The sequence below is a fragment of the Protobothrops mucrosquamatus genome, unplaced genomic scaffold (assembly GCF_001527695.2).
Source record: "Protobothrops mucrosquamatus isolate PMUCROS unplaced genomic scaffold, P.Mucros_1.0 scaffold2855, whole genome shotgun sequence".
Taxonomy (NCBI): domain Eukaryota; kingdom Metazoa; phylum Chordata; class Lepidosauria; order Squamata; family Viperidae; genus Protobothrops; species Protobothrops mucrosquamatus.
This window is the reverse complement of record NW_015388885.1, coordinates 8,314-21,393: the sequence shown is the minus strand read 5'-3', so window position 1 is coordinate 21,393 and position 13,080 is coordinate 8,314. Positions and strand designations below refer to the sequence as shown.

General features: G+C 43.3%; 1 protein-coding gene across 1 annotated transcript in view; it reads left to right on the top strand.

Annotated features, from left to right (window-relative positions):
- The window catches only part of LOC107296546 (thyroglobulin-like), a gene marked incomplete at its 3' end in the record, with an annotated part of 66,754 nt that overhangs the window by 49,612 nt on the left and 4,062 nt on the right, over nt 1-13,080 (top strand). Inside the window, exons 17-21 of the mRNA XM_029286092.1 lie at nt 416-527; nt 1,859-2,056; nt 10,498-10,635; nt 11,868-12,044; nt 12,187-12,298. Coding sequence (XP_029141925.1) covers nt 416-527; nt 1,859-2,056; nt 10,498-10,635; nt 11,868-12,044; nt 12,187-12,298 — 737 coding nt within the window. The remainder of the gene's footprint in view (nt 1-415; nt 528-1,858; nt 2,057-10,497; nt 10,636-11,867; nt 12,045-12,186; nt 12,299-13,080) is intronic.

Genomic DNA, 13,080 nt, shown 5'->3' with positions numbered 1-13,080 from the left:
CTGCCCTCAGGTGCTTTGGAGATTAAGTCAACCCCCTCTTCTCTGTGACAGCCCTTCAAATACTGGAAGACAGTTATCATGTCCCCCTAGCCCTTCTCTTCAATAGTCTAGATCAGGGGTAGGCAACCTTGGCTCTTTTATGACTCGTGGACTTCAACTCCCAGAATTCCTGAGCCAGCCATGCTGAGGGGACAGGGAGAGGTTTCCAAGCTGAGCCATGCTGGCTCAGGAATTCTGGGAGTTGAAGTCCACGAGTCATAAAAGAGCCAAGGTTGCCTACCCCTGGTCTAGACATACCTAGCTCCCTCAACCGTTAGTCATACGATTTAGCCTCCAGATCTTTTATCATCTTTGTTGCTCTTCTCTGCAATCCTGCAGCCATCATCAGCTTTCTCTGTATATTTCTTTATCTTAGGTTCACGGTGCTTGGGATAATTCTCTCGCCACCAGCATTGCCGGTCTCAGATGCCTAATTAAAGTGAGAAGCCCAGATAAGAAAGATTCGTTGAATGTATACCTGAAAAAAGGTATGTACAGAAGAGCTTTAATTACTCTCAGGGTCTGCGCAAGAGAGGACCCCCAGCAATTTTATGTTTTAGACAGTGGTGGGATTCAAATATGTGAACAACCGGTTCTCTGTGTGGATGCCCCTTCTGTAAGTCCATTCTGGGCCTGGGAAACAAAAAAATAGCTACCGGTTCTGGCAAAGTAGTGGCTGAATCCCAGCACTGGTTTTAGAGCTGTGATGCTCAGGTTGAGGTCCACAAGACATTGGTGGGGTTTGGACATACACTAGGGCAGGAGTAGGCAACCTTGGCTCTTTTATGACTTGTGGACTTCAATACCCAGAATTCCTGAACCAGCCATGCTGACTGAGGAATTCTGGGAGTTGAAGTCCACAAGTCATAAAAGAGCCAAGGTTGCCTACCCCTGCACTAGGGGATCTGCTGAAACTGGCCAGTCCCAGCTCATCACCCGATTCACGGCTTCCCTATGTTTGCTGCTGATCAGTAAATTTGTGAAGTTTGAAGTTTGAAGTTTATTGTATTTATATCCCGCCCTTCTCCTAGTGGACTCAGGGCAGCTTACAGCCAGTTAAAAAACAGAACAATTGGTACAAATATAGAAAATTTAAAATAAATTAAAAGATATATTTAAATAGGCCTTTTTCTTATTTTAAAAGTTGATTAAAATCCAATTTAAAATATCCCTAGGCCAGTCCTGCCAGCTGAAACAGCCATGCCTTGAGGGCGCGGCGGAAGGAGGGGAGATCCGAAATCACCCGGATCTCTGGGGGCAGCTCGTTCCAGAGGGTGGGAGCTCCAACAGAGAAGGCTCTCCCCCTGGGGGTCGCCAACCGGCACTGTCTGGTTGACGGCACCCTGAGGAGACCCTCTCTGTGGGAGCGTATCGGCCGGTGAGAGGTGATCTGTGGCAGAAGGCGGTCTCGGAGGTAGCCAGGTCCGATGCCGATGCCATCATGAAAACAGATCAATGGCTAAAAATGAATTAATTAAAGCAAGGAAGCCTACAGAGCAATACCAGTAACTATATCAGTTTAAGTAGTCCTCAACTTGCCACCATTCATTTAACAATGGTTCAAAGTAACGAGTGCCTCGAAAAAGTGATTGCCCTTACAATCATCACAAGTTGTGACCACGATTGGCAAGGCTCCATTACAGTCATAACCTGTACAACAGAGAGCAGTTAAAAAGTTCTAGCTCACCTCAAAACCAGGAGCAAGTAACTTTTTAAAAAAAGGATTTCTGGAATGTTGACAGTGTGTCGTGGACATTCTCACAAAACCGTTCCAACCGAGGGAGTAGACTATTTGAAACAGTTGTCCTTTTGTTTTCAGGACAAGAATTTACTACAGCGGGAGTCAAGAGATTCGAAAAGACTGATTTCCAGGATGTTGTTTCTGGCGTTTACAGCATTTCGGTTGTATCAGCATCTGGTACATCTTTAACAGATGTTCATCTCTTCTGCCGCCAAGCCTGCCACCAAGATGCTTGCTGTGATGGCTTTATCTTAAGCCAGCTCATACTAGATGGAGGTAATAGTTTAGGCTACAGCTAAGAAGGTCACCCTTCCTTTTATGCCATGGACTAAGGAATGAGCCCACTAGAGCAGAAATCTAATTTTGTTTATCTTACGATGTAGATGATAACGTTTTGTGTGATTAATTTTAAGACAGGCTAGCTTGCTATGACAATATATGAGTCAATGATAATGGTTAGGCTTGCAAATGTTATAGTTTATAATTCAGGAAGTTGTGTGCAAACTCTGTGGAATGTAAGAATAATTGAAAAAAAAAGAAAAATTGCAATTTCTTCCTCCATTAGAATTTGTTCTTGTTGTTCTTTAAATGTTTATAAACATGTCAGTTACTTTGAAAACGTCTTTGAAAATGGGGAATTCTTGATCTAATCTGCATCGTAGAGTGGCTTGAGGATTGGGGAGAAGCAAGTCTAAGTGCTCACAACTGTGAAGCCACCTAGGCAGTATTGGGAATCAAATATGTGAACAACCGGTTCTCGGTGTGGATGCCGCTTCTGGAAGTCCATTCTGGGCCTGGGCAACCAAAAATTAGCTACTGGTTCTGCCAAAGTGGTACGAACTGGCTGAATCCCACCACTGTAACTAGGTGATTTTAGGCCAAATCTTCAACTTACTGCTGAATTTCTCAGCGTTGTTGTGAGGTTGAAACGTGGTGGAAGAAGGACCAAGCTAGCTGCCTTGATTCCATTATAGAAAAGGCAGGATGTAAGTTGAAGAAAGTAACAAAATTTTTGAAAAATAAAATACCCTTCCCGTCAAAAATCCTTCAAATGGCCTAATTAAAAATACATGCAGATACATGATTTCAGAATCCAATTCAGAAGCTCATATGAGGGATGAATGGACAATACTTTGCTCCATTTACCCATAGGCAAATTTGCCAGACCATTTATGATTATATCAGAGCTGGGGTGAAATGCATAAAGGGAGTGAGAATCACTGGAGTGTGAGGTATGTAACTTTGGGGTATTTCTTTTTTCGTTCCTTGGAATGACCATGCAACTGCACAATATTTTAGACTTTGCTTCTCTTGGACTGTGCTGAAGTTGTAGATCTATTCTGTGATAGAGAAGATGTTCCTCTGTAGTGTGAGGTACATAACCAGGGGCCTCTCTGCCTTTTATTGACACTCCTTGGACTGACCATGTACAGTAACTACACGACATTTCAGTCTCTGCTTCCATTGCACTGATTGAAATTGTGATTCAATTCCTCTGTTGTGTGAGGTATATACCTAGGGCAGTGGTGGCAAACCTATGGCACCCATGCCAGAGGTGGCAGTCAGAACCCTCTTTGTGGGCACGTGTGCCATCACCCCAGCCTGCCTCCCCCATGGCCCCCTCCTCACCAGCAGCTCCCCCGGAGGAGAGTCACCCCCAAGCGCAGCCCACGTGGAGCAGCGCAGCCAAGGACATAGGAGCCGGGCAGCGGGGACAAGACTCCTTTGTGCCCCATCACGTGCAGTTGATGCAGAGGGCACGGCCACCATGGTGCTGCTGGGCCACCTGGGCGATTTGCAGCGGGCCATGGAGGTGGTGAGTGGCCCTGCAGACAGGCAGGGTGGCAGGGTGGGGGCAGGCGGGGACGTTTTTGGGCACTCGGTCTCTAAAAAGTTTACCATCACTGACCTAGGGGCATCTTTCTCTTTTTTTTGACACTCCTTGGACTGACCAAGGACCAAGTCTTTGCTTCCCTTGGACCCTGCTGAAGTTGTAGATCTAATTTGTGATACAGAGGATATTCCTGAAGAATTAGGATTTCCTGTATCTTCTCAGGCAGTTTCCAGGATGAATAGAATGGAATTAGTTCTTTTATAGTTCCTGAGAAGGACAAAGCAAGACGTCTAAAGCAGAATGACTGAAAAGGCCAACTGAACACGTCTCCAAGTTTTCACTGCCAAGATCAAACTCTTATTAGATTCAGCAACAAAGTAAGCAGAACTGAACCCTGTAAATCTTTTCTTCCTTGCATTCAGGCAGTATTGCTTGTAGTCTGCTGAGTTCCCCAAGCGCGTTGATTTGCAACCTTAATGACTGGGATGGAAGCTCAACCCGTCGACAAGGTGACATATGTCAACGTGCAAAGTACAACGAAGGAAAGAGCCAATACACAGTCAGAATTGGAGACCAAGTGCTTGCTGGAGGTAAGTGAGTAAGTAAGCAAGTTACTCACTCCCTGGTCATCTCCCGTCTGGATTATTGCAACACGCTCTACATGGGTTACCTTTGAAAAGTATCTGGAAGCTTCAATTGGTACAGAATGCAGCTGCATGAGCAATNTCTTGGATACTCCAAGGACGGTGCGTGTAACATCTCTGCTCTGTGAGCTGCTATGGGTGTCAGTTTGCTTCCAGGTCCAATTCAAAGTGTTGGTTGTGAGCTATTGTTGAAGGAAAAATTTTCATCAGGGCCCAGTCTAAGCCGGAAATAAACAACATGGCGACTGCTTTAGAAAGAAGGTTGTAGTTTATTGAAGAGGCGAGCCAGACAGAAAGATGGCTCCGGGGAAGCTGACCACATGTAGTAGGCAGTGGTGGGTTTTTATACCTTCTTGAGCTTTTGTTTGGAGTTGTTCCTGTGTCATGAACTTTGACCTGAGTCTGAGTGTGCCTTTCTGGTATTCTGATGGTAGTGGGTTAATCCTGTTATATCCCAAAGGTCATATCCAGCTTCCCTGGGGCTGGGGCTGATGACTATGTCCTGTGTTGGATTTTTTTGGTGCGAGGGATTGTTGATTCTAGGGATCTTTGTCTTTCTAATCCCATCAGCTCTAAGCTTCCAGGTGCCAGTCTTTCTGAAAAGATTATGATATCTGCATTTCTACAGAGCTGGTTTCTGCTTGGGGGAGGGAGACTTGGGGCTATTAAGAAAACTGGGCATGCTTTTCTGCCTTTTTAAGATCCTTTGAGGAAATATAATATTCTGCCCTTTTTAATATTTCCTTCTCTTGGGGGGCTGACTTCCCACACTATAAAACTCTACATGGCTGGTGGGAACATGTAGACATATGGTTCCCCATTCTGGGCCACACCTTGTGTCTTTAATCCTACGTTTATCTGTATTTCAAAATCAGCAGATTTGCTGTGTTATTTATTTATTTTATCCTGCAATGGATAAAAGGATACCAATGGTGACTCCTTAGAAAAGCCAATTTTGGTCACCATATCACAAAAAAGATGTTGAGAGTTTGGAAAAAAATCAGCGAAGAGCAACTAAGATGATCAAAGGCCTGGAGACTAAATCATAAGAAGAACCATTCCAGGACTTGGGTTTGGCTAGACTAAAGAAAAGAAGAAATAGGGGAGAGATGATAGCAGTGTTCCAGTATTTGAGGGGCTGCCACAAAGAAGGGGGGGGGTGTCACGTTATTCTCCAAAGCACCAGAGGGCAGGACAAGAAACAATGGTTGGAAACTGAACAAAGAGAGAAGCAACCTAGAATTAAGGAGAAACTTCCTGACAGTGAGGACAATTAACCAGTGGAATAGCTTACCCCAGAAATCGTGGGCACTCCATCACTGGAGATCTTTAAGAAGAGGCTAGAAGGTCACTTGTCTGAGATGGTATAGGTTCTCCTGCTTGAGCGGGGAGCTGGACTAGAAAACCTTCAAGGTCCCTTCCAGCTCTATTCTATTCTATTCTATTCTATTCTATTCTATTCTATTCTATTCTATTCTATTCTATTCTGTTCTGTTCTGTTCTGTTCTGTTCTACTCTACTCTACTCTACTCTACTCTACTCTACTCTACTCTACTCTACTCTACTCTATTCTATTCTATAAGGAAATCAACAATATTTTTTCCCTTTTTAGCTTCTGAGCTTGCAGAAGACACAGAGAAATTCTTCACCAGCTTTCAGCGTGTTTATTTCTGGAAAGGTAGGTGATTTGGGGGTGATTTGCCAGGTGTCAAATGTGGAAGGAAGATGTCCATATATGTGTCTCAGCAGAAGGGGGCCAGTTATGTCTTTTATGGGAGGAATATTCAGATGGGCCTATGGTATAATTATATAATTTTATTACACACATATACAAATAAATGTAGACATAAATGTATACATGCACACTAATGCATGTATACATTGCACACTAATGCACATTCATTTGCAGGTGGCCGCTAGGTGGCAGCACCTAGTTACATTTGGCTTATCCAAGAAAGCCACCTTAGATAAGGCTAGATTTCATTCTTATTTTTATGGGTAACAAACCAGGAAATCTTGAGTTTCTTTAAATCAGCCAGGTCAATACAACTGTAAGGACATTACTCATGTATTCATGAAGAGTTGAGTCTCTGTGGAGGCAGGCTTGCTGACTGAGGTTTTTTTGATGCCATCTGATTGGCGTCTTGTCCCCTTCCTTGCACTCTTGTTTTTTTTTAATGTGAATATTTATTCTCTTAATGTTTTTACACTGTTGTTTTTACTTTGTTGCAAGCCACCTAGAGCTGGCAAGATGAGCGGTAGATAAATTTCATAAACAAATAAGCCTATTTGAGGCATGCATAAAAGTTGTAAAATGTGTGAATTATTTTGCAGGCATCTCCTTGTTTAGATATTCTGATCTGATTTGTAAACTTCCTTTGGTTTAGATGTGTATTCAGGTGCATAGCCCTGATTTAACTGCCTTCCTGTCCAAGAGAATAACAGTATTAAAACGTGGCTTAGTTTCTGCTTAGGAGGCACAAAGGCTCAGTGGTTAAAGACGCTGATCTTGTCAGCTGGAAAGCTGGAAAGCTGACAGACTGGGTTTGAGACCCAAGTGTGGCGGGATGGGGTGAGCTCCCATTACTTGCCCCAGCTCCTGCCCACCCAGAAGTTTGAAAGCATGCAAATGCAAGTAGATTAATAGGTACCACTTTGGTGGGAAGGTAGCAGTGTTCTATGCACCTAGGTCAGTGGTGGCGAACCTATGGCACGGATGCCAGAGGCAGCACTCAGAGCCCTCTCTGTAAACACGTGCACCATCGCCCCAGTCCTAGGCCTTCAGCTGAGTTTTATAAAACCTTTTCGCTTTAGGCCTCCGCCACCGTGTGCAAAAAAAAAAAAAAAGGTTCAATCAATCAGTCAATTTCAACTTCTCACGGGAAAAAAAAAGATCTTGCAAAGTTGGAATTGATTGATTGAACTTTTTAGTCCCACCCAGTCTGCCGTTACCACCGCAGCCACGACCACCCAATGGGCCACACCCACCCAATTGGCCACACCCACCCAGCACTTGACGATGCATAAGTGGGTTATGGGTTATAGTTTGGGCACTCGGTCTCTAAAAGTTTGCCATCACTGACCTAGGTGTATAGTTATGCTTGTTCACATGACCACGGAAATGTCTTTGGACAACTCTGGCTCCCTCGGCTAGCAAATGGAGATGCCACCACCCTCTAGACTCAGACACAACTGGACAGGGGAAACCTTTACCTAGTTTCTACTTGATTGCCTCTTTAGATTCTGACGTGATGACCCGCATTGGACCTACCATGTGTGATGCTACCCTTGTTCCATCACAGTCTAAGTCTCGTCTATCAGGTAGGTATGGGCCGTGCATCTACACTTATAGAAGTAGATTTTTCACAATAAAAGAACTGCTCTCCTCAGTCTGCTCTTCTCTAAATCTGTTCAGATTACAAAGTTTAGATTATCCAAAAGCAGCCTAAATCCATGCTGACCTGGGATTTGGGGATTTGCAGACCCAACTGTCTAAACTGACCATTTTGATCAAAGAAAACAATATAAGTACTTTTGTTTCTACTTGGAAACCACTTCTGGACTTTGTGCCTGAGGTGGAAAAAAATGAAACTTTGATGTAGAAGATACCAGGCATAAGGAAGCCAATGGAGAACACTGGTAGTGTTTTGCTTGGTTTTCCTCTCTGTTCCTCTGATGCAGTTTAACATTTTCTTTTAAAATCTGTTGTTTTACCTATAAACCCAAAAACACTCTAAGCCACAATTTTTAACTCTAGCTGGTTGCACAAGGGCTAATCTTTTGGTTGACCCATCACATTAAGCTATCACAGTTGGCTAAGCTGACTGTTTTGATGAAAGAAAATAATATAAGTACTTTTGTTTCTACTTGGAAACCACTTCTGGACTTTGTGCCTGAGGCGGAAAAAAAATATGAAACTTTGATTTTGGGTTTTACTGATTAGATTGATTAGCTGTTATAGAAATGGCTAGTTTATACTATTATGGAAAAGTAAAAAGTTGAGGTTCAATGTTTTATATATATAATTAGTTTTTATAGGACTAGGAATAGGGTGCGGTCAGGGTTGGGGTTGGGGTTAGGTTTAGGATTTTTTAAAATAACATTCTTAATATTTAGCAAACAGCATGTTGTCTGGGTTCATGTATTTTAAAAAACAATGAGTAGTAATTAATTATCACAAACAATATGAGTGGGGTTTGGGGGATGATCAATCCCCATTTGTGGCATGGCCACCAACCAATCACCGTGCCCTCCTCTCAGGAGGGCAACACCAGCAGCCAATGCCGCAGCAGGAAAAGCGGAAGGCAACGCCGCCCACCAGACCCGCCTGGCGGCTCAGTAACTGCACTTCTCCTTAAGTCCAGAAAGCTTGTGCAATGGAAACTTGATGGTGAGGGCCACGGCGCTGTGCCTGCAGGGCCTGGACAGGCAGTGCTAGAGTGCTGTCTGGCTGTTTTGTCATTGTGGTTCATCAGGGCGCGGGTCGTTTCCCTCTCTGATAACAGGTCTGCGTGTTATTTCCCCCCTTCCTGGATATCTCTTTTCGGAATATCCAGTGCACAATGGCTGACAGTGCTACTCCTCAGTCATCGCAGGGCTCTGAGGTTCCCCCTGCGCAAAAAAAGCACAGATCTTCTGAATTAACAGCGGGGGGAAAGAAAAAGGCCAAAATAAAAAACTTAGAGCCCTCTAAAGCTGCTGAGCAGATAGCACTGCACGCGCACCGGAATCAACCTGAGATGGGCAGCCAAAACTGCCAAAATTTTTGTGAACACCCGAGGTGCTGAGGACAGTCCGAATGGCAGGGCCTGGTATTGATAATGCCGGTGCGCGTGACTAAATCCCCCACTCCACTGGACCCTTCCCCATTTGGGTCTCAATTAGCTCGCCACAGCTTGCTCAGGTCCATTAGGCTGCCGCCGCCAAGGAGAAGAGTGGTGAGGTTTCGAGCCAGCTGGCCGGGCAGGCAAGGAGTAAGTCAGGGGATGGTGGCTGGCTGGGGAGGAGGAATAATGGCTGCTGGGGGGGGGATTTGCCAAGCCTCAGGGCAGCGGCATTGGCAGCTCCCCCCACCCAGCCCATTTTCCCGGCTCCATTACCAGCAGCAGCTCCCTCATGATGTAGCGGCGCCCCGTTTTTGTGCCCCATGGCACAGCGGCATCCCATTTTCACACCCCAAGGCGCAGCAGCAGCCCATTTTTGCACCCTGTGGCACGGCGTCCTGTTTTTGTGCCCCGCAGTACTAGCGCAAGTGAGGGGTTGTAGCACACTGGCCAGCCTGTCCCGCGGCCCGGTGGCCAGCAGGCCACAGCCCACTACTAGGCTGCGGCCCACAGGTTGGGAACCCCTGGACTAGATGACCTCCAAGGTCCCTTCCAACTATAATAATAATAATAATAATAATAATAATAATAATAATAATAATAATAATAATAATAATAATAATAATAATAATAATAATAATAGTAAAGTTGGAAGGGACCTTGGAGGTCATCAAGTCCAACCCCCTGCTCAGGCAGATAACCCTATNGTCCAGTCTCTTCTTAAAAACTTCCAGTGTTGGAGCATTCACCGCTTCTGGAGGCAGGTTGTTCCACTGGTTAATTGTTCTCACTGTCAGGAAGTTTCTCCTTAGTTCTAAGTTGCTTCTCTCCTTGATTAGTTTCCATCCATTGCTTCTTGTCCTGCCTTCAGGCGCTTTGGAGAATAGCTTGACTCCCTCTTCTTTGTGGCAGCCCCTGAGATATTGGAACTCTGCTATCCTGTCCCCCCTCGTCCTTCTCTTCATTAAACTAGACAGACCCAATTCCAGCAACTGTTCCTTATATGTTTTAGCCTCCAGTCCCCTAATCATCTTTGTTGCTCTTCTCTGTACTCTTTCTAGAGTCTCAACATCTTTTTTACATCATGGTGACCAAAACTGGATGCAGTATTCCAAGTGTGGCCTTACCAAGGCATTGTAGAGTAGTATTAATAAAGCTTTTTTATAAGCTTATACTATAAGCTTATAAAAAAATTAAAAAAAATAATTAAAATAATTAAGCTTTCGCAGTTGGGCTCATAAGGTTTTGTGTGAAGGGAACTGTTGTGTCTTTTTGAGAAAGTTTCTGAGTTATTGTATTTTATTTATTGGACAGAAATATGAAGGGGCTAATTAGAATAGGGTGGGGTTGTTCTCACTAAGATGTATTAAAACCTCATGTGTGTTCTCGTCTCTCTCATGTCTTTGTGTTCATCAGCTTCTACAAAGGAACTCTTTTCTATAGTGGAAAGCAACCAAATTTTGACAGAACTAAACCGTCGTCTGCCATCCCAAAAATACTGGCTTTTCAAGCAGAGATACTCAGCTGAAGAGGCTCTTCTCTTGTGTCTCACACGTAAGAAACTTTAAGTTATGGGGAAATGGTCACAGTACTAATTAATCAAGGTCCTAGACATGCTCTCATCTTTCCAGAATGTTTACCATCTTCTCTCTAAGCATACCAAGAGAGAAACAAAACCCCAAAAGCTAATTTTTTAAAAAATTGATCCTAACATTGATGTGAAAACTAAAACTATAAAAGTGATAGCGGGCTGAGACTTTGAGAATAAACAGCATTCCCTTTTTCTAGCAAAGCACATCCTTTTTTGTCAAGCTGTCTCAGTCTCTTCTCCCGAAATCTCGCTTGCTTTTTAAGGATGAAAGCTTGAAATGCTACCTTGCTAAGGGAGGAAAGCAGTAAAACATAGCATTGTGTGAAAAGAATAGACTGATTCTTGTATTATTATAACATATGGGGAATTCCTTGACTGATGTTGAAGGAAAAATCTTCATCATGGTTCAGTCCAAGCCGGGAATAAACAACATGGTGACTGCTTTATAAAGAAGGTTGCAGTTTATTGAAGAGGAGAGCCAGACAGAAAGATGGCTCTGGAAGAAAAGAGAGGGAGCACACGTAGGGAGTGGGTTTTTATACCCTCTGGAGCCTTTTGTTTGGAGTTGTTTCCTGTTCCTGTTTGAGGCTTTGTATTTCCTGTGTCATGTATTTTGACCTGTGTCCCTTTGGCATCTGTGGGTTAATCCTATTATGTTCTGTCTTAGAGTTTAGGTGGGGTATGTAGATTTTAGGTCTCTTTGTCTTCCTAAGCTTCTAGCTGGAGGGTTCCAACCTTCCTGAATGGATTATTTACATCTGCATTTCTACAGAGCTGGTTTCTGCTTGGGGGAGGGAGACTTGGGGCTATTAAGAAAACTGGGCATGCTTTCCTGCTCTTTAAGATCTTTTGAGGAAATATATTTTTTTGCCCTTTTAATATTTCCTTCTCTTGGGGGGGGGGGTGACTTCCCACACTGAGAAAAATGCCAGCTTTCTTATCTTGATTGTTTCCCAGATATTTTACTCATCCGTTTCCATCATCTCTGACCACAAACAAAAATTCCAAATTTTCTGGTGAACATTCTAAAAAGGTTGAGTTTCGGATTATCAGCTATTATAATTGTAAAATATGTTTATTTACATACATATATATTAAGTAGGCCATTTGTAAATGGCTGGGTTGCAATTATGTATTCATAACAAGGCAGGGATTATAAAAATGGCAATCATGGATTTTGTCTCCTCTGTTCCAGGTTGCGTAGAAGATGAGTTTTGTCTACTGGCCGATATCCCGAATAAGACAGATACAGCATTTTTTCCTTGCACCCTCTATCCAGCAGCCCAAGTCTGTAACACTTCCATTAACAATATTCCCAACAACTGCAAGATTGTGTTACCTCAAAACCCCCAACTTTTATATCAGAAGACAGGTGAGCTAATTCATGCATATTCCCTATGAGGGGGAGATTTCTTGATTGTAAGAAGAATTTGACTGCATGGGGGGTTAAATTCTGGCAGTAAAACTTCTCATTCTTTTTTTGTGTGTGTGTGTGTGTGTGGTTGATTTTACAGTATCTCTTGAAGGGAGCGTCAAGAATTTTTACACTCGTTTACCATTCCGTAAAGTATCAGGAGTCTCTGTGAGAAACAAGATGGATATGTCTGGGAAAACAGTGTCAAATGGGTAGGTTTTCTTTCTATTGTGTTCCCCTTTATTTCAACAACTTAAAAAGACTACAGCCTTTGGTCAAGACCAGGGATCTCCAAATTTGGCAATTGTAAGACTTGTGGACTTCGACCCCCAGAATTCCTCAGCCAGTCAAGCTGGTTAGAGAATTCTGGGAGTTGAAGTCCACAGGTCTTAAAGTTGTCACGTTTGGAGACTCCTGATCAAGACGATACACCGGTGTTTCTCAACCTTAGCAACTTGAAAATGATTGGACTTCAATTCCCAGAATTCCCCAGCCACATTTTTACTACCGCTGAATAAACCAGGAATCAAACGGAAGACATTTCAGTTTCACAAAATACATTTTAAAAAATAAATAAAAGGACAGAAAGACTTTGGGAAAGTTGCGTAATGTTTTAGCGATAAGTACTGAAAATAGTATTAGCCACAAAAATGTCAAGAGATGACTCAAAGGCAAATGCTGGTTGGATAAACATTGTGAAATGTGTAGTCTATCACAGCGATTAGCAACCTTTCTTTTTTGGGTCTTGGGTTCTGCCCTCAAAGTTTGAATCATTTTGAGAAAATCATATGGGATTTTGTAGAATTTGAGCTATGTTGCCTACTCCAGTTCTGACGGTCTGTCTTCCGTCCACCCACCCACCCACCCACCCACCTACCTACCTACCCACCTATCTATCTATCTATCTATCTATCTATCTATCTATCTATCTATCTATCTATCTATCTATCTATCTATCTATCTATCTATCCATCCATCCATCCATCCATCCATC